Below are 26,912 nucleotides of genomic sequence, written 5' to 3'. Positions count from 1 at the left end.
GCCTTTTTCCTGGCTGCACACAGGTGCTGACTTTCCAAAGTGCCAGAGGGTGCTTGACCCCCAGCATTGCCCAAGGCTCCACCTTTGCCCCCCTCTTCCCACCCCCACCCTGCCTTTTCCCACCCAGTTCCGCCCCCTCCCCTGAGTGCACTACATCCTCACGCCTCCCCCTTCAGAGGCTCCTGCATGCTCCGAAACAGCTGATCATGGCAGGTGGCAGGCAGTAGGCACAGAGAGGGAGGGGAGGCACTGATCCACAGGGCCCGTCAGTGAGCAGGAGGCATTGGGGAGGTGGGAGGGAGCTGATAGGGGGGCTACCGGTGGATGCTCAACACCCACCATTTTTCCCCATGGGTGCTCCAGCCCTGAAGCACCCACAGAGTCAGTGCCTATGTGGTTGCATCACATTGATGGCTCATAGTCATCCTGTGATCAACCAATACACCCAGCTCTTTCTCCTCCACGGTTACTTCCAATCGACAAATCCCTAGCTTCTAGCAAAAATTCTTTTTAGGCCTTAATGCATGACCTGGCACTTCACACTTTTAAATATCATCCAATTTCTATTATTCGAGTTTACAAGATCATCCAGATCTTCTTGTATGATATTCTGGTATGCCTTGGTATTGGCAATACCTCCCAACTTTGTGTCATGTGCAAGTGTTATTAGCACATCCCCATTTTTTGTGCCACAGTCAGTAATAAAAATGTTAAAGTTGGTCCCAGGATTGATCCCTGAGGAACTCCACTAGTAACCCTCCTCTAGCCTGACAGTTCGCCTTTCAGGATGACCCAATGCAATTTTCCCTTTAACCAGTTCCTTATCCACTTTTCAGTTCTCACATTAATCCTCATCTTCTCCAATTTAACTAATTCATTTCTCATGTGGAAATATATCAAGTGCCTTACTGACATCCAGGTAGATTAGACCTACTGCATTTCCTTTGGTCTAAAAAGTCAGTTATCTTCTCAAAGAAAGATAGTAGCAACTTTGTTACCATCTCTTGAATACAACACTTGGAACAACTGCAGAAAAATCTACAAGTACTCTCTACCATTTAGGCTATTTACTATTTATAATTCACCAAGCTTGGGACTGATCATTTAACTTTAGGAATCGACCTAACTCCTCTTTCTTAACTTAATTACTCTGTTTATAAACAAAATTCTGACTCTCAGCCTCAGGGGTGCAAGCTGGGAGTGTCAGGTCTCCTGACTCCTCTGCAGAACTCCTTATATTGCTGCCTGCCTGAGGCCTGGGGGAAAACACCCTCCCATGTGCCCACCCAGCTCTGCCCACTGAAGCACTTAGTATTACTATGATGGATGCACACTTGATGGTGCTGTGTGTATGTCACTTTACTGAAAAACTTCACAGGACTATTTTATGTCACTTTTTACAAAGGCAAGAAGTCATCCAAATGTGAATTACCAAAGTCCTTAAAATTATTAAAGCTGTTACAAAAAATATATATAATACATAGGGAGAGAAAAGAGTGTCTGTATATCTGTATATAGTGCTTAAATTATCCACAAAGTAGCTCTAGTGAAAAGGGACCTAAATGCAAAGATCTGGCAAACTTAGAGGCTAGCACTATAGGATACGGACCAATACGGGAAGGGATCCAAGTTAGGGCAAAGGCAAACACAGGAGAGAGGGTTTTGTTTTAACAGAACATTTGGAACAGTTTGCTTTTCAAAGTCCGCTGATTTCCAGCGTGACACAGCATTACTCTTCCTTTCCATCTAGTCTGCTGTAGCGCCCCCGTCACTGGCTATGCTCCCACCTTTCCCCTACAACCCTCCCACCCAGTCATACCCCGCCGGGCCATCCGCTTTCTCTTTTTGTGTGATGTCAACTGCAGAGCTTGGTTTCGGGGAACTCTTGCGGGCAAGCCCATGTCATCAAACGGCAGAGGGGTAGATTGTAAATGGCCCGGCTCCAGGCAGGCTCACCAACCCCCTCGTGTCCAGCGAAAGGCCGCCTGCAGCCCAGTAACACCGGGCCACACGAGAGGAGTCCCAGCCCGTCTAGTCCAGGCTTGCTTCAGCGGAGCGGAGTCTGCGTGGGCGCTCCCCTCCCCTGCGCTCAGCGCTGGTAGCTGCCGGATGTTTCCTTTGAGTCCCCCCGCGTTGGGAGCTGGAGGCGTGGGTAGTAACAGGAACTAGCTACGGAGAAGCTGCTGCGTAGCTGAGGGGCGGCCTTTGTTCCTGGTGTGTCTGAGCAGCACTGGCCGCTTCTCCCCCATGTGTACGTCTGTGGCTTCCCACTAACATCTGGCCAGGCAGCTAATGCTAGAGGAAGAGCCCGCGGCAGCAGCAGGTGAGCTAACCCCGCACTCCGGTCCGTCAAGCCTTCCACACTCAGCAGCTTTTTGGTGCCCTCGTCTAGCTTTTTTGGGGGGCAGCGGGATTATGTATCAGAACCCTGCTAGGTCCTTGTGTTCGGCCCTGTCCACTCTCTGCTGTGCCCCTTGCACCACCACCTCCTCGTCGTCCCTACTGCTGCTCCGATCTCCTGTTCCAGTGAAGAGAGCCCTTTCCCCGCCTGCCCTCCTTGGCTCTTCCTCCTCTGCCTCGCCTCGCTGTGGTTGCTGTCACCAAGGGGCATCGGCCGGCCAGTGCTCTGCAGCTGTAGGTCCAGGTGTTGCGAGTTCCCGAGAAGGTGAGTGTTTAGAATGTTCGGGGTCTGAAGCTTCCGTGGAAGGAATGTGGGCATTAGAACGTTCTAATCCCGGTCACAGGGAACTAATAATTTTTCTCACCATAAACCCAGTGTAGGCTGGTTTTAAAGAAATACGGTGTGGATTTAAACAAAAACCTAAGCTTTCTCCGAAAGATAAAAATATATTCCAAGAAAGCCATAGATTGTGTTTTTTAAATCAAATTTACTTTTCACACTGATCACTGATTTTTATTTTATGCAGTTTTGCCACGTTGATTAAAATAATATATTCTTAGTTTTTTAGCTAGTTTCACTTTATGGCTCTCTGTGTTCTAGCCAGGTGCTAATATGATTTTTAGTTGAAAACACTGTAGGGGAATTTATAAATCCTCCCAGACTGTTATATGTTTAAAAGAGGAATTTTAAAAAGATCCACAGAGACTTATGTTTCTTGGTCTCTCTAGAACCTTACTTCTTGCAACTTTAAATTTCAGGCCAGTGCTTTTCTTTAAGATTCGAATCACACTTATAAAACTCAAGATATGTAGAGTTAAAACTTCTTGGTACATCATCACCCACTTCATGCCTTGGTATTGTCACTGTATGGTTAAGAACATAAATGGTCTGTTCTCAAACTTGATCATTCTTGTATACAAGTGGTAAAAGAGAAGATCAGAGCTAGGGCATTTCAGCCTGAATTTGCTCACTTGAATGAATATGCACATAAGACCTTGCATAGTTTGATCTAGCTTTTTGCAGTCAACTTCCCTTAAAAAGCAAAACCAAAACTTGTTTCTACATGCAATATTAGGCTTTGTTTAGACTAATAAGTGTGCTGGTGTAATTTAAAAAGAAAGAGGAGTACTTGTGGCACCTTAGAGACTAACAAATTTATTTGAGCGTAAGCTTTCGTGGGCTAAAACCCACTTCATCGGATGCATGCAGTGGAAAATACAGTTGGATGATATATAAATACACATACATAGAGGACATGAAAAAATGGGTGTTGCCATAATAACTATAACAAGAGTAATCAATTAAGGTGAAATATTATTAGCAGGAGAAAAAAAACTTTTGTAGTATACATCAGGATGGCCCATTTCTAACAGTCCTAATATAGCTGTGCTGCAGAGGTATAAAGTTAATCCTTAAACAAATTATAGGACTGACATTCAGACTGTAAATCAGAGGTTCTCAACCTATTCACCAATGTGGGCTGCATCCACACTATATATGTATATGCATGCACACAACCTCTACATCTGCAAAAAAAAAAATACAAGGTTTAGTATTTATTATGTGACAGCAATATAATTCAAATCGATGTAGTACCTTTAATTTCAACACTGGCAAATGTCTAACAAGAGCATTTTAAATTAGCAAAATAAGTCAAAACATTAACTAAGACTGGAGAGCATGGCTGCATAGCCTGCCTGCAAAGATGGGGAGCACTGCCCCCCAGGCACCCAGCCCAGGACTGTCCCCAGACTGCCCCCTCCCAGTTAGGGAATACCACCTATTGTCCAACTCCCCTGGGACTGTTCCCCCAGCTTCCAGTGCCCCCCCCCCAACACTGGGCTGTCACACATGCCTGCCCTGCAGAGATTGGGTGCCCTGTCCAGGGCAGAACACCTCGCCCCCCGGGAATGCCCCCTCCAGCATCTAGGTCCCAAAGCCAGCAACTATCCCCTTGCCCCCCAGCCACCAGTCCCCACCTAGAATCTGTTCCACATGCACCGGCTGCACCCTCTCCTCATGCCCCTGTACCCCCATCCTCATGCTCATTGGTCTTCTGTCTTGGCTGCATATAGCTCAGCCATGCAGCACATCCTCCCTGCCTGCCGCTGAGGTCCTAGTGCTTGGGAGTCTACTCCAGCCGGGGTCACTGAACCCGCAGTCCTGTGGGATATGGAGGTGATGAGCATCCTAGCCTCTTGCCAATGCTTCTGGGCCCGATCCTGCCAGGGACTGATCCTGCACTACCCCATTTTTGCACCCCACCCCTGCCAGCTCTGTGCCCACAGCAGGTGTCCTCCCTAGTTCCGACCCTCAGGATGATATATGGGCTTCAGTTGTATGCTGATCAGGCTGCGGGTTGTAAATAGTTAAATTCATCAATTTTATAGTATGCTGACTATTTTGCTTTAGGGACTGATCCAACTCCTGATTAAGTCTGAGTCTTTCCACTGACTTCACTGGGAGTTGTATCAGTGTCACTTGTGCCTCAGTTATACAACTGGTTCCATGCAGGTGGACCACTGCACCTGAATGGCACCCCAGTCGTAGAGTAAGCTGAAGGACTGAGTCTTAATCTTTGCTATTGCCACCACTTGGCGTATATTACTACCTTTGCTGAGCCCTGAAGTTGTTCTATAGATCTATGGACAATAACACTTAAAAACCTAAATATCCAGATTTTTTTCCCTGTTAAATTAATAATATTTTGAATTAGCTTGGATTCGGGGTACAGAGTTGAGTGGATCATAGGCTGACGTGTGCAAAATTTCATCCTGGAATGGATTTTTATGACAAAGCTTTAAATTCCAGAAAACAAGGACTCAATAAATATGTTGGCTAGAAAGGATAAAAAAAAAAGTACTAGAAATAAATAGTGTGCTCTATTAGTGTTTTAAAAATAATACACTAGCAAAGACATCTCACTAATGCAGAGGGCAGGGCAGTTGTCTATATGTAACAATAGGAAATGTAGTGCCTGAGACTGTATCTCCAACTACAGCCCATTTTTGAGCCCTGAAGGTACAGTGTTTGACATGTGGTTTCCAATGTATAATGACAGAAATACTTCAAGGTATGCGTCTGACAAAGTGGGTATTCACCCACAAAAGCTTATGCGCCAATACTTCTGTTAGTCTGTAAGGTGCCACAGGACTCTTTGTAGCTTTTTACAGATCCAGAGTAACATGGCTACCTCTCTGATACTTCAAGTTATGAGGCTTTTAAAGATATGTTATTAGTGAGAGTGACTTACAGGCTTCTTCAGGCCTCTGATAACTAATGCCTGGATCCTGCAGTTGGCTCTCCATTGGAAAGCCAGTTGCAGGAATAGGACCTAATTTACTTAGATTATGTTTTAGATTAACAAAAACCAAAATGGAATGTGTGACTTTCTGGTTTTGTGAGGTTACCCCAATCCCCCTGAATTAAAGGAAGGCTCAGGTTCTGAAACAGAGCAGAGTTTCTCAATCTCCCTTGAAAGCATGGGTTACATATCTCAAATTATGAGAGGTGGGAGATTTTAGGCCAATCACATTTCCTACCAATAACTTCTCATGTTGTACTGTTACAGATCTCTGATCTTCAGAGTGAAACGCATCTGGGGGTTTAAGATTTACTTTAGATGCTTATTTTTCCTTCAGAAACCAGAAGTACTTGAGCAAGAACTTTAAAAAAAAAAAAGTAGGCTGCTCCTTTATAATTGCAGTGTAGATCTGGGCAGTCGATTGTATGCAGAAGTAACTTGTCATTCTTTAAAAAGAACAAGGAGTACTTGTGGCACCTTAGAGACTAACACATTTATTTGGGCATTTGTTAGCCTCTAAGGTGCCGCAAGTGCTTCTTGTTTTTTTGGCTGATACAGGCTAATATGGCTACCACTCTGAAACCTTTTCATTTTTTATCCTTCTCCTAAGTGTCTTAGTTTGAAAATACAAATCTTGTTTTTAAAATGCCACAGGAGTGTAGAAGAGTGCATTGGTGGAGCCAAATACTTTTTCATTTCTTACCCAGAAGAAACGCCCAAGGAGTTCTGCCAAAATAGACACGTCAAGTCTTGACTCTCACTAGGATATGGCCATTCAAGAGGGTCAGCACTGGAAGCTGATAGGGTGGATAAAAATCAATGTTTGTTTTTTTTTAATTAAAAAATATATTTTTATTTTAAATTAAATACAAGTTTATTTTTTTTAAATAAACCTATTCCAAATTAAATTTGAAATTGACAGTTTATGCTAATGCCTCAACTACTTATAATCTAGTAATCTTTAAATACAAAAAAAATTAAGTAGTATATATTTGCTGCCAGTAGTTTAAAGAGAGTCAAAGCACTGAACTAGCAGAAGTACTGGAACTGACTAAGCATCTGGAGCTAGAGTTTGTTGAAGTAGTATCTCAGCTTTTGTCAGCAGTAGCTTCTTCTGCAGATGCAGAGAGAAGATTTTCTTCATTTCAATTTAAATAGTTCAGTTCTGTAATCAGTTGATTCAAAAGTAAGAAACCACTGTGAAAAAACAGGAAAGCTTTAAGAATAAACTGTAAGAATAAAACGGGGTATGTCTGCACTATGAGATTATTCCGATTTTACAGAAACTGTTTTTTTAAAACATTGTATAAAGTCGAGTGCACGCGGCCACACTAAGCGCATTAATTCGACAGTGTCCATCCATGTACCGAGGCTTGTGTCGATTTCTGGAGCGTTGCACTGTGGGTAGCTATCCCATAGTTCCCACAGTCTCCCCTGCCCATTGGAATTCTGGGTTGAGATGCCAGTGCCTGATGGGGCAAAAAACATTGTCGCGGGTGGTTCTGGGTACAGCTTCACCCCTCCCTCTGTGCAAGTAGCAGACAATCATTTCGTGCCTTTTTCCCTGGGTGAACTGCAGACGCCATAGCACGGAAAGCATGGACCCTGCTTAGCTCAAGACAGCAATCATGGACGTTGTAAACACCTCACGCATTTTCATGCAGTCAATGCTGAACCAGGACCTGCAAAACCAGTCGAGGAGGAGGCATCTACGGCAGCGCGGGGAAGAGAGTGATGAGGACATGGACACAGAATTCTCTCAAACCGTGGGCCCCTGCGCTTTGGAGATCCTGCTGGTAATGGGGCAGGTTCTAGCCATTGAACACCGATTTTGGGCCCAGGAAACAAGCACAGACTGGTGGGACCACATAGTGTTGCAGGTGTGGGACAATTCCCAGTGGCTGCAAAACCTTCGCGTGTGTCAGGGCACTTTCATGGAACTTTGTGACTTGCGTTCCCCTGCCCTGAAATGCCAGAATACCAAGATGAGAGCAGCCCTCACAGTTGAGAAGCGAGTGGCGATAGCCCTCTAGAAGCTTGCAACGCCAGACAGCTACCGGTCAGTAGGGAATCAATTTGGAGTGGGCAAATCTACTGTGGGGGCTGCTGTGATGCAAGTAGCCAAAGCAATCATTGAGCTGCTGCTACGAAAGGTTGTGACTCTGGGAAATGTGCAAGTCATAGTGGATGGCTTTGCTGCAATGGGATTCCCTAACTGTGGTGGAGTGATAGATGGAACCCATATCCCTATCTTGGCACCGGAGCACTAGGGCAACCAGTACATAAACCGCAAGGGGTACTTTTCCATGGTGCTGAAGCACTGGTGGATCACAAGGGATGTTTCACCGACATTGATGTGGGATGGCCGGGAAGGGTTCATGACGCTTGCGTCTTCAGGAACACTACTCTGTTTAAATGGCTGCAGCAAGGGAATTACTTCCTAGACCAGAAATTAACAGTTGGGGATGTTGAAATGTCTGTAGTTATCCTGGGGGACCCAGCCTACCGCTTGATGCCATAGCTCATGAAGCCATACACAGGCAGCCTGGACAGTAGTCAGGAGTTCAACTACAGGCTGAGCAAGTGCAGAATGGTGGTAGAATGTGCATTTGGCCGTTTAAAGGCGCGCTGGCGCACATTACTGACTCGCTCTGACCTCAGCCAAACCAATGTCCCCATTGTTATTGCTGCTTATGGTGTGCGCCACAGTCTCTGTGAGAGTAAGGGGGAGACTTTTTATGGCAGGGTGGAAGGTTGAGGCAAATCACCTGGCCGCTGATCACGCGCAGCCAGACACCAGGCCGATTAGAAGAGCACACCAGCAAGCGGTGCGCATCAGAGAAGCTTTGAAAACCAGTTTCATCACGGGCCAGGGTATGGTGTGACTGTTGTGTTTGTTTCTCCTTGATGAAACCCCCCTCCCTCTTGATTGACTCATTTCCTGTAAGCCACCCACCCTCCCCCTTCGATTACCGCTTTCTTCCTAAGGAAATAAAATCACTGTCATATAAAAACCATATATTCTTTATTAATTAATTGTAAAAAGAGGGCGAGAACTGACAAGGTAGCCCGAGTGGGGCTTGGGAAGAGGATAGGAGGGAAGGAAAAGGCCACTAAAAAAATTTCAAAATAATGACAGCCTTTTGGTTGGGCTGTCCATTGGGGTGGAATGGGCAGGTGCACGGACCCTCCCCTCACGCATTCTTAGTCGTCTGGTGGGTGAGGAGGCTAAGGAACATGGTGAGGGGGGAAGATGGTTATACAGAGGCTGCAGCGGCACTCTGTGATCCTGCTGCCGTTCCTGAAGCTCCACCAGACACCGGAGCACGTCCGTTTGATCATGCAGCATCCCAGAGTTGCATCCCGACACATCAGATCTTCCTGTTGCCACGTCTCATCTCAAGTGTCCCTCCTCCCCTCACGTTCATCCCTCCTATCCTCACGTTCACTGGCATCTTTCCTGTACTTTGATACCACGTCCTTCCACTCATTCAGATGAGCTTTTTCATTGCGGGTCACTTCCATGTTTTCTGAGAACATTTTGTCTCGCATCTTTTTTTTCCGCCGCCTTATCTGAGATAGCCTTCGGGATGGAGGAGGGAGACATGAAAAATTTGCATCTGCATGAGGGAGGGAAAAAAGGGAGAGAAGTATTTAAAAAGATACATTTTACAGAACAATGGTTATACCCTTTCACGGTGAACAACACTATTCACCTTACATAGCACATGTGATCTCTCTACAAGGTCGCATTTTGCATCTTATTATTGAGTGCCTGCGGCTTTGGTGTTAGAGATCACAGACGCAGGTCTGGGTATCAGGATTCAGCTTGCATGCGGCCATGATAAGCCATTGTCTTATGGCTTCTGCAGCCTTCATATATCCAGCGCCCTCCTTTACCAAATAGCAAGCAAAGCCTGTTAATGTGCTGCTTCTTTCCTGTTAACGTGCAGCACCAGAACTGCCCCCATCCAATTCTCTGGGATGATCGCTTTACCTCTCCCCCCACCACGTGACTGGTATCATGGAAGATCGCTGCTAGCCACTCTCCCGCCCACCGCGTGGCTGGTAGCAGGGAAGATCTCAGCTAGCCAAATGCAAAAAAGCTCAGTGCCAATCAGCGCCCCTTTCTCCCCCCACCCCCCCGCTTGGCTAAATGCAGGGAAGGATTTCTTTTAAGCCGCAGGCAAACAGCCCAACCATCTCTGTCCCCTTAATTAAATTCCTGAATTTCAACCATGAAAGATATCACTCTGCTGAGGATAACACGGTGAGATAAAGAACGGATGTTGCTTGAATGCCAGCAAACACCGGGACCATACGCAGCTAGGGTTTATCATGCAATGATACCAGATTACTTGCTACATGCATGGCGTGGTCAAGTGTCCTACCATGGAGGACGGAATAAGGCTGCCCTGCCCAGAAACCTTCTGCAAAGGCTTTTGGAGTACCTCCAGGAGAGCTTCATGGAGATGTCCCTGGAGGATTTCCACTCCATCCCCAGACATGTTAACAGACTTTTCCAGTAACTTTACTGGCCGCGAATGCATCCCAAGTCCTCAGGGCAAATTAATCATTAAAAAACGCGTGCTTTTAAACCATGTTTTATATTTACAAAGGTACACTCACCAGAGGTCCCTTCCATGGCTTCATTCTCTGGGCTAGTGGCTTGGGAGGGCTGGGAGGGTAATTCCATCAGGGTGAGAAAAAGCTCCTAGCCGTTGGGGAGAACGGAGTGCTGTGTGCTCTCTGCAATCCTCCTCTTCCTCCTCCTCATCTTCCCCATCCGCAGAATCCTCAGGCATGGCTGAGATTACCACCCCTACCTCGGAATCCACAGACAGGGGTGGGGTAGTGGTGACGGACCTCCCTAAAATTGCGTGCAGCTCAGCATAGAAGTGGCATGTTTTCGGCCCTGCCCCAGACCTTCCGTTTGCTTCTTTGGTTTTCTGGTAGGCTTGTCTGAGCTCCTTAACTTTCACACGGCACTGTACTGAGTCCCTGGTGTGGCCTCTCTGCATCATGGCCTTGGAAATTTTTTCAAATGTTTTTTCATTTTGTCTTTTGGAATGGAGTTCTGTTAGCATGGAATCCTCTCCCCATACAGCAATCAGATCCAGTACCTCCCATGCAGTCCATGCTGGAGCTCTTTTTCGATTCTCAGGAGACCGCATTGTTACCTGTGCTGATGAGGTCTGCGTGGTCACCTGTGCTGGTGAGCTCTCCACGCTGGCCAAAACAGGAAATGAAATTCAAAAGTTCGTGGGGCTTTTCCTGTCTACCTGGCCAGTGCATCCGAGTTCAGATGGCTTTCCAGAGCGGTCACAATGGTGCACTGTGGGATACCGCCTGGAGGCTAATACCGTCGAATTGCAGCCACACTAACCCTAATCCGAAATGGCAATACCAATTTCAGCGCTACTCTCCTCGTCAGGGAGGAGTACAGAAATCGGTTTTAAGAGCCCTTTATATCGATATAAAGGGCTTCGTTGTGTGGACGGGTGCAGGGTTAAATCAGTTTAATGCTGCTAAATTTGGTATAAACGCATAGTGTGGACCAGGCCTGGGTGTGAGAAGATGAGATCTACTAATTCTAAAATTTTGAAGGACATGGTGAATAGAAATAACCAGTTCAGTTCACTAACTGCAGGTCCTACTTCCTTTGTTTAGTAAATCAGTTATTTTTAAATGCAAAACATGTTTCAATAAATGTTTTTCTTGTGTATCCAGCACATTTAAAGTAGTTTTCTTTAATAAAAGCAGCAAAGAGTTCTGTGACACCTTATAGACTAACAGACAGTCTATAAGGTGCCACAGGATTCTTTGCTGCTTTTACAGATCCAGACTAACACGGCTACCCCTCTGATACTTTCTTTAATAAGAAAAACATAAAATGCTGTTTTAAGCATTTAAATTGAATTTGAATTTCCATCCCTGCAGAGCTTGAGACAAATCGGAAGTAAGAAAATAATCTAATAAATAAGAAGTGCATCATTCACTATTTTCCAATATAAAAATTGAGAATCTGAATAAATAGATATACACTATATCTTAACACATTTAAATAATTATATCTTGGATTGCGAGAAGGGCACCAAATTTAGTTCAAAGGCTACATTAGTTGCAAATCAGCATGTTTTAATGGTTACCAACCATGGAGAATCAGCCTTTCTTCAGAAAAATAAAAATACTAATGCAAGCTATGATTAAAGTCTATTATGTAAATAAGGTTTCCTACTTGCTGATTTAAATTCGTGATTAAATCACTTTGACTTAAATCAGTCCGCCATGGAAGCTGAAGAATAAATTTGGTATTGTACATCCAAGGGCTGTGGAACTTCAGAGCAGTTAACTGTTTCCTGATGTAAATAAGTGGCCAATACATAGCTCCTCATACTTTGTAATTCACAGAGCAGCAGTTGGTTCAATTTAAGTCTGGGAGAGGCCAAATAACCTGACTTCAGTGAAGCCATGCTCTTGTTAGAAGAAACAAGAGCCCATTTCTAGCAACCAGAGTTTTTACAGGAAAAGCTGATCTCCTTTTGAAAACTCAGATTATCAGGGATAGCTATCCTTTTCCTTCTAGATCTGCTACTGAAATTGTGCTTCATTTCACCTGATAGGAGCAGAATTTGTATTATGCCTGTTCTGAAATGCACTATATTGCATAGCTGGAGAGCACTATAATTATTTTCTTCCTGAAGACCTGGGTCCTGATTGTTTCTCTTATGCTAGTGTAACTCTATTGGCTTCAGTTATCCTAATTTACATGGGTTGCTGAATGTGGGATGAGTTGCATGATGTATGTAACCCATACACCTCCTGGGTGTGCTGTTCTGTCCCTGCTAGTGGCACCGAGACCACTTAGAGATTAATGAGTCTGCTATAGCCTTAGCTAAGAGCCATGTGGCTTTTAGCTCATGCAGTAGAGGCTCATATACTAAGCTCCAGAGGTCCCAGGTTGAGATAAAGATACTGAATTGGACTCTTATGTATAAGATCAATTTTTTTCTGGTTGTTGGCATGGATTCTTATTAAATTCACCCTTAATAAAAGGGATTAATTGTAGTGGTAGAAAAAAGAGCATCTCTTATGCCACCCTCATTTTTGAGGTGAGATCTATTAAAAGGGAGCCCTCTAATAAACAAAAGAGAAAACTTTGATTAAAAACTAGAAGAAAAAGGAAGCATGCCCTAAGCTTCAAAGGCTTCCCAGTTGATATCCTGCACAAGCCCCCACTTGTAATGCTGACAGACCCTGGTCACTGGTGGGCAGGATCGAACCTGGGACCTTTGAAACTAAATGCATGAGCTTTTACTGCATAAGTCACATGGCTTTTAGCTAAAGCTATCAGCCTCATTAATCTCTAAGTGGTCTCAGTGTCACTAGAGGGGACAGAACATCACACTTAGGAGATGTGTGGGTTATATGGACACTAAATCTTTCAAGGTGTTGTCTTCAATTTATGGCTTAGGTGACTTCAGCTGCGATCTCCTCACATACTCTTGCACGGAAAGCAGCAGCAATGTGATTGGTGTTCTGAATAATTTTTCCCAGATTTGTCATTTCTGAGGCAGGCAGGCACAGACTTGATGTGGGTGGAAAGGATTCCTGAAACTGCAGCCAGTTCCTTGTGGGAACAGGAGACAGAGAGAGCTGTGGGTCTATAGTGGAAACAAAGCTTGTGAATTAGTGTTCTCAGTTTAAAGAAACATTTGCTTTAGTTAAACATGTTTCACTCCAAATAGAAACATCTGTTTCTTATCTCTAAATTATCCATAATAACTTGTGTAAACTTCTTGCATAACTAGCTGTCTGTGACAATTTACAGCCCAAGAGGTGTTCTAGTAATTAAACTCAGCTTCTTACTTTATGGGAATGACTTTTGCTTACTATGTATGAACAAGTGGAATAGAAGGAAGAAACTATTCAAATCACTGCTCATTTACCATAAGTGCTGTTGAACAACCTGCTTAATCAGACCGAACTAGATTGGTGGGCTGAACAACAGACTTTAAAATAAAGTCCAGCACCTAGGTTTAAAATTTTCAAAAAGGCCTGAGTGATTTAGGAGTCTAATAGCTTAGCAGTGCCAATTTAACCACTTAGATTGTCCTCAAACCTTTGTCTTTTATATGACACATTGTCCATCATGTTCAGTTTAGGGGTAGAATTTTCCAAAGTGCTTCAGGGACATTTTACTTATGGTCTGATATTGTGGACAGTGTGTTATGTACGAAACAAAGTTCTGAGGAAAATCTAAGTTATGGTCTGTGCATTGCATCACTGGGGAGAACATATCAGGGTAGATGTCAAGATAATGATCGATATGTAAAATTATGGCTCTCAAATTTCTCTAGGCCAGGAATTATTTTCCAAAATTCACAGAACAGTCCCATTAAATGCTTTAACAATTAACCAGAATGTCTCTCTTTCTACCCTTTTCCTCTGCTTTCTTTTTGTCTCTGTTGTATGGGCTCTGTCTGGGCTTCCCCCAAGAAACTCTTCAAACCATCAAAACCATTGGGCTATTAGCAGGAGAAAAACTTTTGTAGTGATAATCAGGATGGCCCATTTCAAACAGTTGCCAAGAAGGTGTGAGTAACAGTAGGGGAAAAAATTAGCATGGGGAAGTAGTTTTTACTTTGTGTAATGACCCATTCACTCCCAGTCTTTATTCAAGTCTAATTTAATGGTGTTCAGTTTGCAAATTAATTAATTAATTAGCCCACCTTAATTGATTAGTCTCATTAGAGTTGGTATGGCAACACCCATTTTTTCATGTTCATGTATATATATCTTCCTTCTGTATTTTCAACTGCATGCATCTGATGAAATGGGTTTTAGCCCACGAAAGCTTATCCCCAAATAAATTTGTTAGTCTCTAAGATGTCACAAGTACTCCTCGTTCTTTTTGCTGATACAGACTAACACAGCTACCACTCTGAAACCTTCAAACAGTCAGGCAGTTCAAAGGCAAAAACATTACACTGCAATTTAAAAGGCTGTCTTGAAACACATGATCAAAGTACATCAGGAACTATGTTGAGACCATATAAGTTTGCACAGATAAGTAGTTAAGTCAATAAATGCCAACTTCTCTCCCTCAGGGTGCATTTTCACTAGGAATAAGGTCCATTTTTAACTCCTCACTAATACATGGTAACTAATATGGGTTGAAATTCCAGTGCAGACAAAGTTGTTTGTAGTTCGATGGAAGTTAGCAGGTCAAGGTAAGTCATAGGCTCCCCTGTAGTCTTTACCTCAACATGCTGTGGGGGAGCCTAGGATTTACCTTTATCTGCTAACTTCCGTTGAACTACAAACTGCTTTGTCGTCATGTGCTAGCTAACATGAGTTAAGAACATGCCTTTTTCCTAGTCAAAATAAGGCCTTGGTACATGTGTTACACATGCTAAGTGTGTGTGTCTTTGTCCCCTATAGTGGTTGGTCCTTTTAAGAGGCTGGTTAGACTGTTGCTGCTTCCAGCTAATGGATGGAAAGTACTTTAAGTATGTGCTTGACTTTATGCTGAAGGTCCAGGGTTCAAGCCCTGTTGTTGTCTCAAGCAAGGGTAGTTAAATATGCAGTATTCTATCTGATTAATTGACCACACTGTTTCTCAGTCAGAAACATTATATGATCTACTAGAACTTTAGATACAAGTTTAGCATCTACTAATTTGTGCTGTCCAGAAAAGCCATTTATAGATACAAGATATGCAGTGAATGAGGCTGAGCTCCTGCAGAGAGAGCCTTTTGCCTCCCTGTGTTCCATAAAATCTGTGCAGTGAATGAGGTGAGGGCTGTCTCGAACCCTATTTCTTCTCAAGGTTAGGAGGGGGTGCAGCAGAGCACCAGTCTCTTTGCCCAGAAACCAATGGACATGGCTCAAGAAGCGCTCCTACGTATCTACATAGATTATCTGGAGATTTCAACAGTGATCTTTCAAGCACACTTGTAATCATGTTGTTAATATGAAATCTATGAACTGCTCTCTGATGGCATTCTTAGGAAATCATGTCTTCTGCTGGTATCACTAGATGCCATGTGCAAACTTGGACTTGCACCCAGATTCCTAGACAAGTTCTACCACTCCCACCATGTTGAGAGTACGCTATCTCTGCTGTAGGGCAGGCATGGGAAGAATACTTGCAAAGACGGTGTTCCTGACTGCAGCATCACACTAAGAATGTCACCTCCGTGTTAACCAGCCCATGACTAAACTACAAACTTAATTGTGACTCTTCTCTCCCTGTAGGTGTTTTGTGATATGGTGAACTTCATCAAAAGGGCAGTTCAAAAACTTTATACTGTCCTGTTAATTACTGAAGATATGGAGAGCAACTGACATGCTTTAACTCAGTTAATCTAAATTGTGAGCTCTTCAAGGCAAGGACCCTGTACTTGTCTAAATGGCAGATGCCCGTATGGCACCGTAGAAATAACAAACAGAGAAACTTGGGAACTTGCTAGCTACCAACAGCTGCTTCTGGGAGAGCATTACTGTTCCCTGATTACAAGCATTATTAAGATGCAGAGGACTTAGGGGAATTCCCCTAATTTAAATAAATAGGGGACAAAGAGAGACCAGGATTCCTGTAATACAGCACTGTAACTTGGCTTACTGGCTTTTTTTTACAGCTGATAGGCTATCAGCTGTGATCTGGATAGTTTACAAATCTAAAATGCTGAATAAACATCAGCCAAAATATTTTGATAGGCCTCTAGAAAAACATTACTTGGAATTTAAAGATATTGCAGTACCATGCTGCATATGATGTAGTTGTGGTGTTAGACTTGTTCACTGGTAAGATTTTAATTTATTATCCTAGACACAATCTGTATACATTCTAGTTCTCTTACTAGACACAAGAACAGTGTCTAATCTCAACTACTTCCTGTGTTTGAACAGAAAAATAATCTCTTTTGGCTCCTTAAATCTATTCCTCTTTTGAATTATTTTTCTCAAACTCTCCAAAAAATACTCACTTTGGGTCAAGACAAAACCTGAAAAGCTTTCAGCCCAAGGAGACTTCTAAAAGAGTTCTGAATATATGTTCTGAGGTTATAATGAGCATGTGTTCACTGTAATCTCTGTTGCAGTCACTCCTATGCCACTGTTATAATACAGAATACTTTCTAACATGATGAATGTTCAAGTTGCTCATCTTTGGGTTCTAAAGCAGTTCATAACGCCCATGTGTTGACTAACAAGCATAAGAAAAAATTTCATTTAAGAATCTTTTTCTTGACTCAGCATATTGGTCACTGTAATAGCCTATTTAGTTTAGCTTAACTATAAAAGTTAACCAAAAAGTTAACCACTTAACCAAAAATATTTTCCATGCTAGTCTTGATTGTTTGAAGCAATTCTGCCAAAGGCCACTAGATGTCCCTACTTGACTAGTTTGTTCAATAAAGAATGGTCATGTGATGTTAGGACTTACATTTATGGACCTTTCACCATTTAACTTTGTTTGCTGTATTGGCACTGGTACATCCTTGCAGCTTAGCAGGTGTGTATGCAAGATAACTATTCTCTTTGTTTACTGTTTTGGAATTGTGTTGGAGTATTGCAAAACCTGTGCTAAGCTTAAACGCTGAGCTCTTGGGCAGTGCTTAATTTGTAATGAAAGAGGGACCAGGGCTCAAGCAATTAGGTGCCAGGACTCAAGCAATTTTCTTACTTTCATAACTGACATGCAAAGCCCATAGGGCCAGGGCTACAAACTGCCAGCCTAGAGGTGCTGGGTCTGAGCCCTAGCAAGCCCCAGCACTAGTTAAGCGCTGCTCTTGGGTAATACTGGAAGTGTTTAGAAGTTTCCATGTATGTATAAACTAGTACATGTTTTATATAGTTAACCAAGTATCTGGCAGCTGTAAGATAGCATCTCCATGTATTTCTGTGAGAAAGAAGAGGATGTATAAATAACCAGTTATTTTTGAATGTATTTAAACTTGATGTTTAATTTTAACAGCTATATGGGGCTTTAAGTTCTACCAGAAGCTTTAAGTACCCCACCTGCTATATTACTTTTAAGCTACTAGTAAATATCAGAATTTTAAAAATATTCTGTGTAATCTTATTTGTCTTCATGGTAAACAAAAAATGAGAGAGCCAGTTCTGCAAAGAATCTGTTGCGGGAGAAGCATCCGCTTCCTCCAGTGTAGAAGGTCAGACCACTTTTCTTTTTTTATAATTAAAGTATAAATTTGCTGCTTGATCAGGAGGAGCAATGGATTACAAGGAGAAGAAGGCTGAAATCCTTTACAGAAAGGTATTTCACTATCCAGATAATAATACTATAAGTAGAGGAAAGGCACAGTTGGGAAAGAATAGATTTAAAAAACACCTAGACAATAGGAACTTATTTAAATAGGCAAGACCTGATTTAAAATTTACACTAGAATGCTAATGCAGAAAGTTATTTAACTAGTAAGCTTTTTGGATCAGGGACTGTACTGTACTATATTTATACAGTGCTTAGTACAGTGGGACCTACTGTAGTACAGAATAATAGTAGCACCAGAATTGGTGGTCATTCTAGAGAAAGTACAGAGGAAAGGTACAGTCGTAAAATGGTAAACATCATATCTACTCTTACAGAACAAAAAGGGGAAGTTGTACTGAGGAATGATCCAGGCAGTGGTGCAAGTAGGGCAGTACAGTATGGTATGCTGTACCATTAAGATATTGATTGTCGGTACACTGTCCCGGAAAGACACAGGAGCAGAATGTAGGGCTGCTGGGCAGCCCCACACCAGCAACTCCTCTGGCACAACTGTACTGCCCCTGTCTTCCATGGAGCTGTACAGACCTCAGACAGGAGATGCAGCTGCATGGAAGGGCTAGGGGTGATACAGCCATGCCAGAGGAGGCCGGTGGCCCCATGTTCTGCTTCTTTCGCTGCTGTGGTTCCAGAAAGCCCTGAAGTTCAGAAGTCTGTATCTGACGCAGAGGACAGAGGTCCTCCACCCCACCCCTGCCCAGATAACATGGGATGGGGAGAGCACAGGGGCAGGGCGCAGGGAGGAGTCACTTGAGGGGTCATGTGACACCCCCTTAGCTGGTGCCCTCCCCTTTGTCTCTCTCCCATGAGTCACCTATGCACCACTGGATCCAGGAAACTGCAGTCCAGTAAGCTTAACACAGTTTCTACTCTGCAAAGGTACTGGGTGGGAGGGAATGGAAGGGGCAAGGGATTGCATCATGTTTCTCTAGGTTTCCAAATCAAATATGATCAGTTTATAAGTTAAAAGGGGGGGAAGTGGGAGTTTCTAGTTGTCAGCCCTGCAGACTAATCCTGGGCTTTCAGAATCAAGATGATTTCTTTCCTTCTTGCACATCATCAAGGCTTAAAAGGCTCTGCAGATACAATTATGCTGTTAGTGACCTCTGGCAATTCCATAGCAAGCCCTTTAAAGCCATGGATATAACTATCTGAAATGACCAAAACCATTCTGTTGGTGCGGAAGAGAACAGAACCTTCTTAGCTGTTCTGCGTCTGCAAGGCTAACATGAGTAGAAAGTTAACACTTTTTTGTCATGAAAGGCAACAAGTGTGATTATACCAGGAGCAGATCTTGTGGGTAAGAAGGTGCCACTTTTATGTACTCTTCAGAAGAGACGCACAATTGACTTTCAGTGCCTTTTCTAGCAGGTTTAACAGGTAATAAGTGAATGGTAACTAGGACTCTAGTCAAGCAAATCATCATGACATTCTGATTTTATAACAAGCTGAACAGAAAGTGGGTGAAGATCTCTACATGTTTGGTTTGGTTCCACGTGGCCCTAGGAGCAAACCTAAAGCTATGTGGATTAGATTAAACTAAAATACTCATTAGGATTTAAAGGAACATGGTCATCTTGGGAAATTAGTCTTGTTTAAAAAAAAAAAAGTAACATTTAAGATTACCGTAGACCTTAGTTCCTCTTGCGCCACTGTCACAATGGGCAGTCCAGCTCCTCCGTTGATTATGGGCACTCACTAGTAGCGGTACTTCTTCCTAGGTGATGACAACACATTCAGTATCCTCTGTCACTGTCTTCTGCCCATTCTTCCTGGGCCTTCCTCGTTTTCTTTCCTCCCTGGTAAGTTCTGATGGGGGATAAAATGTGACTTTTTCCCCCAAAAGTGGATCAGTTTGCCTAGATACTGTTACCAGATTTGCCCATTACTTTGGGGTATGCTCATTTATTCAGGTTACTCTTTGGGGGGGCAGGGGTTCTGTACTTCTATCAATGTACTGCTTATGTCACTTGTGTTTTCATATGGAGCTCTGCTTCTCCCTGCTGCAAGTTCCCTCCCATTGAAGCTATCCTGCAGGACCTAGGTTCCCTAGGGCTGGGTTTCTCCAGCCCCAGAACCAGATGAACACGCCCACACATACATTAACAGAGCAAGTCTGAGCGGACTGGGTCAGTCAGCACTGTCAAGCTGTTACCCTTATGAATCCCAGATTCAGCACTTCCCTGTCCCCACTCTCACATCACAATTGCACTAGCATAACCTACTTGATGAGCAAACCCCACAGTATTTTGGGCGCTGCAGGGATCTTTAGCTTAGGTAAAAGAAGTGTTGCTGTAGAGTGAATGGGAGAAGATAAAAACATAAAAGAATAAAGTTCAGCAAGAGAGGGTGAAGCGACCAACTTAACCATAAAAGTTATTTATTGAATAATAGTGATAACTACACAAAGAGGGCTAAACCAATATAACATACATTATTAAAGGTTAATACGTAAGATAGAAAGGAAAACAGAGAGAGAGAAGGGGATCTCACTCACTCCATGAGGCTTGAACTGGTCAGGGTTCCCAGGTGATGATAGTAGCTCAGGGTCCTGAGTGCTGGAGACAGTCAGAGCCCCCAGCACGATCAGTCAGGAGAAGATGGAGTCCCAGTGGAACTGATGCAGAGGTTAAGGCTACTGTATGGAGAACACTCAGCAATTTGCACAACTATGATCGGGTTGTGTGTTCACACACCCAACTTTTCTGTGGCTGGTTTATGATGGAGCTCATCAGCACAGTGAGTCAACGCTATTTGTCAGATTTTTACACCATGCCCATGCAGTGTGAATAAAATCCTTTAGACAAAGCTATATAAGGAAATGGATGGAAAAGTTGAAGATCATTTAATTTGGTCCTATTCAGTTAAAAAGCTGAAAAGAATTGTCATAACAAAACGTTTTTGGAGAATCGTGCTAATATGGGGAGGAAGGATCTTGAAGCCAGTTTCTGCTGGTCTCTTGGTTTCTGTCTAAGAATAAATAGTCCCAGGAACCATCAGATCTTTTCATTATATACCTCTCAACCTGGCAAGACCCAGATATGGGCAAGTGTGTGACAAAGATCCACAATGAGGGACAAAAAATACAATTTATGCAGGAAACTTAAAATGCTGTGGGATTCCTTGTTTATGAATGCATTTATTTGTAACTTAAATCTAACTATTAGCCCTTAGTATTCACTGGATTTTTTAAAATTTAAAAAGCCTTGTCAGTTCCCCTTAAGGTATTATGAAGATGTAAGAAAACAGAACTTTGAGAGAACCCTAGCTGTCTTTTTTGATTATGCACTTTTTGTGCAGCCCTTTGGAACATTCCCATACAGTGAGGGGCAAATGCCAAAAGTTTCTGGACTTTTTGCAATACTACTGTCAGTTCACTAGCCTACTCTGACTTGGGAGATGAAAGATCAATCCTGTATTTGAAAATAAGGAGGGGGAGTTAATCATACCTGATGCTGAACTGTCACTTCTTTCTTTCCAGCGTGTTCCATGGGAAACAGTACGAGCAGGCTATATAGCACTCTTGCTAAGACATTGAACAGCAGTGCTGCCGCCCAGCATCGGGAATACTTGGAACAGTCAGACTCGGAGCAGCTGGATCCCATAGATCCTAAAGATCTGCTTCAAGAATGCCAGGCTGTTCTTCAAAAACGCCCTCCCCGACTCCAGAGAGACTTTGTAGACCTGAGAGCAGATTTTACCAGCTCCCATCATCCCATTAGGGTCATGCAGTGGAACATTCTTGCACAAGGTATGAACCTTGTATAAATCTCCAACTTGAGGTAGTCCCCTTGGAGCTAGACACTGTTGAAAATGAATTATATGTATTTTTTTTAATGTAGATATAGTGTGTTTGCATAGAGTACAAATATATAGAATTGGGAGGATTAGGGTAGAGACATGTCTAATTCTGAAGGAATAGCAAAAATAGAAAGCTTTTGGGTCTGAATTCCTGTGACCTTCCCTGCATAACTGTCACACAAACATTTCTGTTTCTTGTACTTATAAAACTGAAGTTGCTACTTCTCTCTCCCCATCTTAATGTGAATAATAGAATATCAGGGTTGGAAGGGACCTCAGGAGGTCATCTAGTCCAACCCCCTGCTCAAAGCAGGACCAATCCCCAGACAGAAATTTGCCCCAGATCCCTAAATGACCCCCTCAAGGATTGAACTCATAACCCTGAGTTTAACAGGCTAATCCTCAAACCACAGAGCTATTCCTCCCTCTAAGGCATCGCCTATTACATTGAGATGCACACCACTATTAGATCCTTAGTGACCTCCAAAAAGTAGACTTGCCCTCTGTACTACTTCTTTTGAAGGTGAATTATAACACATCCAGATCATCTTGTGGCAATGTATTCACCAAAAAACTAGTTAAATTTGGTTCAGAATTCCAGGAATTTTTTCATTTGTCTTGGTTATTGCTACTTGGAAAAGCACATTTGAAGTGAAATAATTAACTGGAATAATTGTGTTTATAGTGGTATTTTCCATATTGTGCACTTAGTGCTGAGGGTTGAACTGGGAACAGTGGCCTCATCTCCCCTTCTCTCTGCGCATTTTTTTTTAACTTTTGAAAAGACCATAGTGAGATTAAGAATGTTGTCAAATAGCTCTCTTAGCCAGAGTCCTTTCTGCCCTGTAACATCTTCCAGATGATAGCGTCAACGCAATAGCATGGAAGAGACTTAACAAGAAATCTTTCAAGATGATGTAGCAGCCACATGTGCTAATCTAGTTTAAAGCAATTTGTAATTTTTGGGGTGCCCTGTGTGACACACTTCTTTACAAAGGCCTCAGTGTGTAGAGGTTGTTTTTGTTTTTCTTACCAGACACTTCAGAAAATCACACCCCTTTGAGGCATCTCAGATTGGGCATCCAAAATCAGTAGTCACTCCTGCAAACTGTGGCCACAAGTACTTGTAATTGGGTATTTTGGAGCATCAGTTCCAATCCAGTCTGGTATGCAGGGCTTAGGTATATGCCACTTTTGCACACATGTATCCTACAAAGCATGGTGGTAAAATCTGCTGACAAAATGGAGACAATATGTCCTATAAACCACACTTAAAATTAACTTAACCCTTAAATCCATTTGGGGTTAGGTCCAGATTTTGAGTAGAAATTTGCATACTACTTACCTATAGCTGGAGTATGTTTACAAGGGAGTCCCTTATTTTCACAGGCCCATGAAAGTCTCAGGAAGGGGATGATTTTCTTTGGCAATTGATAGGTACTGATGGATTTTTCATTCCAGCTCTTGGAGAAGGCAAGGACAACTTTGTTCAGTGCCCCATGGAAGCTCTCAAGTGGGAAGAAAGGAAATGCCTCATTCTGGAGGAAATCCTTGCATACCAACCAGACATTTTGTGCTTGCAAGAAGTGGACCATTTTTTTGATACCTTTCAGCCACTCCTTAGTCGGCTAGGCTACCAGTGTACTTTCTTCCCTAAGCCATGGTCCCCTTGTTTAGATGTGGAACATAACAATGGGCCAGATGGGTGTGCCTTGTTTTTTCTCAAGGACCGCTTTACTTTGATCAGCAGTGTTAATATCCGTCTAACTGCAATGAAGCTAAAAACCAACCAAGTGGCCATAGCCCAGACGCTGAGATGCACTGAAACTGGGAAGCTGTTCTGCATTGCAGTCACTCATCTGAAAGCCCGTACTGGCTGGGAGAGATTTCGATCAGCACAAGGCTGCGATCTTCTACAGAACCTAAAAAATATTACTCAAGGAGCAGAGATCCCTCTAATAATCTGTGGAGACTTCAATGCAGAACCCAGCGAAGAAGTTTACAAGGAATTCTCTAACTCCAGTCTCAACCTGAATAGTGCTTACAAGCTGCTGAGTGCAGATGGGCAATCAGAGCCTCCTTACACTACATGGAAGATCCGGCCCTCTGGAGAGTGCAGGCACACACTGGATTATATCTGGTATTCCCAGCATGCCTTAAATGTAAACTCTGCTCTTGGCTTGCTGACTGAAGAACAAATTGGACCCAACAGGCTGCCATCCTTCAATTACCCTTCAGACCATCTGTCTTTGGTGTGTGACTTCAGCTTTAATCAAGACCCTGACAGGCTTTTATAACTTGTTTAACCTCCATGGTGTTGCAGTATCTTAACTCACCATTTTTAAGGAAACTTTTGATGAGGTTGGATTTACTTAAGGATGGGGTATATGGATGGCTTAATATATTTTCAAGCATGTACTTGAAAGTAACTTTGCCATTCAAACTTTATAATTTGAAGCCTCTAAAGGAGGAAGGAGTTGACTGCCAATTTTTGAGTTGGAATGGTATTGTTCAACATGTGCTTTGCCACATCTTAATTTGAAAATTGGAGGGGAAACTACATTCTTTCTCCTTTTATTCACTCCTTTGTTTAATCAGAATCAATCCTGAAATGAATGTTCAGGCCGTTAGTTCTCAAGATAAGAATTCAGTGTATATGTAAACAAACAAAATTAGCATGCTGTCAGGGCAAGTTTTAATGTTTCCCCTTGATGCACATAGAAGGGTAAGAGGCTTGACTATATAAGTGTTTTTATTTATTTTTATGTTGACATGTAAGCAATGCAATTGACCAAGTTGTGTTAAGCCTAAATGTAGGAAACACAAGCATTTCAGACACACAAGCAGATCTAGGAAGGCCCTAGTAATCTTGAAATGATTTGAGATGGGAGAATTAATCTGTGTTTTAAGAACTGATAGCAGCTTCCATAGAGCATGTAATGTGATGCAAAGCCTACTTCCGTAGGAGTGCCTAAGAGAGGAGACTTGACCACGGTGTATGATGTAGTAGTACCTTCAGCTTTGCAGAAAATGTGCCTGCATCAATGCATATGTGGCCTGTAGAAAAACAAAGTTGTTATTACTATTTTCCCTGTACTGCCTTTCAAAGGACACACTTAATCCAGGAATATTTTGCCTGTCAGTTTAATGCCATACACATCTGAATGGTTTAAATTTATAGTCTTATTTAGTCTTGTCATAGTTTTACTAACTGTTTTGATAAAGGTCTGATCTTCATGTTAAGCCCCACTCCCCCTGCCTTTTTTTGTGTATGTTGCATTGCATTTTGAAGACTTAACACTGGCATTTTTAGAAAATGGTAAACAAGGTATTAAGAGGGATTGATGGCTCTGCCTCTGCCATTATAAAACATAGGACAAAAAGGGTTGGCGGCAGTCTTGAGTTTCTCTTTTTTTGTGGCTAAGTGGAACTCGAGCAATGAATTTAAACTAGAGGAGGGAGAAAAATATTAGTATATGCAGCTCTTGCAGCCTTGGTAAGTGGGGAGTGCGTTTCTCCACCAAGAAGGCCCTGTAAGCTATGGGTTGTGAATACAGCAGTGAGAGTTTTTGTTAAAGTAGGGGTGGGAAGAGCGGGAATGGTGGCTGGAGTGAGGAAGCCATGGGGCTGACTTTCGGGGGGGAGGAACCACCCATAGGGCAATTCCAAGCTAAAGCAGTATTTCATTTCAAGTAACGTTACTGGCCCATTCTGAATTGTAAGTGTTCCAGATACATTAATAAATGGTCTTTTTAAAATAATTATCAATGTAATATCTTCTTGCTCAAGTGTCCGAGTATCACAACTTTCAAAGACATATTTTTCAGAAATTGTCTGCGGGTGGTGACATGTCCAATCCTTGTTAGAGTTACAGCCACCATTGAACTATAGACTCCATTTGGTGAGGCAGGGACAAAAAGGCAGCCAGAACCCACAAAGAAAACTTATGAGAAATAAGACTTTGTTTTTGCTGGCAAGCTACCTTCTCTGGTAGTACTGCAAAATGCATCGAAATCTTACACTAAGCTATGGCTATATCCTTCTTTTAGGGACCCTAATTGACATACCTAATTCCACATTAGTGAGCCAATGGAACTAGAGCAAAGTACTGTCTTTTTTTCCCCCCTTCCAGATGTCAGCTGGTATTTGCATTCTATCGATTAGAAAAAGCAAATATAGTTACTTAGGTAAGGAATGGTGTCCCTAGCCTCTGTTTGTCAGAGGGTGAAGATGGATGGCAGGAAAGAGATCACTTGATCATTACCTGTTCTGTTCATTCCCTCTGGGATACCTGGCATTGGTCGCTGTCAGCAGACAGGATACTGGGCTAGATGGACCTTTGGTCTGACCCAGTATGGCCATTCTTATGTTGATCATGGGGTGAGCATTTTCACTTAGTCATGCTGTGAAATAGGGGCCCTTTGCTGCAGATATGTGCCCACTGGCTAGCTCCCTCCTTTCCTGGATCAAACAGGAATGGTTGGAGTGGGAGGGTAAACACTCCAGTCTGATACTGTGTTGACCACTGCTTTGTCTTACATTCCCACCCCACTACCTGCTTCCTCTGTGTCACCAGAATTGCAGCAGTTCATTCTGCCCTGTCTTTCTCTGATTCTTCTCTGAAAAATCTTTAAAGTTCTACTCTTCTGCTAGTGTCCTGAGCCACAATTTTTTGTGCCCTTAATCCTAGTGCAAAACATGCCTGGGTGTCAACAGAATTGTGTAGATCAGACGTAGTATGATCCGTCACTTTCACTGTGGAGATTTGCGTTCGTGAATCACAAGTTTAAACTTGGGCCGTCAATCTCAGTAATTTGCAGGGCCTCCGTGAAATCTCAACAAAATAACTTCAGAACTGTTTCGTGCTGCCCCCTGCAAGATGTTGTCTGAAATACTTCCATGTTTCCACTCCAAACTACTGTTTCAGAAAAAGGTCTCTGCCAATGTGTGACAATACACCTGTCTACTTAGAGACAGATTGAAATAGTGATGGGTATTTCTAAAAACAGTATTAAAACGGAGATTTAACTAATACTTAAACCTGTAACAAACTGGTTCCTTTCAAAATTTCATCTTTCCCAATATTAAAATAATTTTTAAAAACCACCACCCTA

At 42.8% G+C, this 26,912-nt stretch overlaps 1 protein-coding gene across 3 annotated transcripts; it reads left to right on the top strand.

The window, feature by feature from the left end:
* The first annotated feature begins 1,416 nt into the window (after positions 1-1,416).
* NOCT (nocturnin) lies at positions 1,417-25,559 on the top strand. Of its 3 annotated transcripts, none has more exons than XM_030563905.1 (3): positions 1,417-2,665; positions 21,479-21,748; positions 23,260-25,559. In XM_030563905.1, the coding sequence occupies exons 1-3, from the start codon at positions 2,293-2,295 to the stop codon at positions 24,093-24,095; spliced, it is 1,479 nt and encodes a 492-aa protein (XP_030419765.1). In that variant the 5' UTR covers positions 1,417-2,292; the 3' UTR covers positions 24,096-25,559. The 3 variants fall into 3 exon arrangements, with proteins under 3 accessions (XP_030419765.1, XP_030419766.1, XP_030419767.1); XM_030563906.1 differs by having other exon boundaries at positions 1,419-2,662; XM_030563907.1 differs by having other exon boundaries at positions 1,423-2,323.
* The last annotated feature ends 1,353 nt before the right edge of the window (positions 25,560-26,912 follow it).

This window comes from Gopherus evgoodei, chromosome 5, assembly GCF_007399415.2.
Source record: "Gopherus evgoodei ecotype Sinaloan lineage chromosome 5, rGopEvg1_v1.p, whole genome shotgun sequence".
NCBI classification, from domain to species: domain Eukaryota; kingdom Metazoa; phylum Chordata; order Testudines; family Testudinidae; genus Gopherus; species Gopherus evgoodei.
This window is presented reverse-complemented; position numbering and strand designations above follow the sequence as displayed.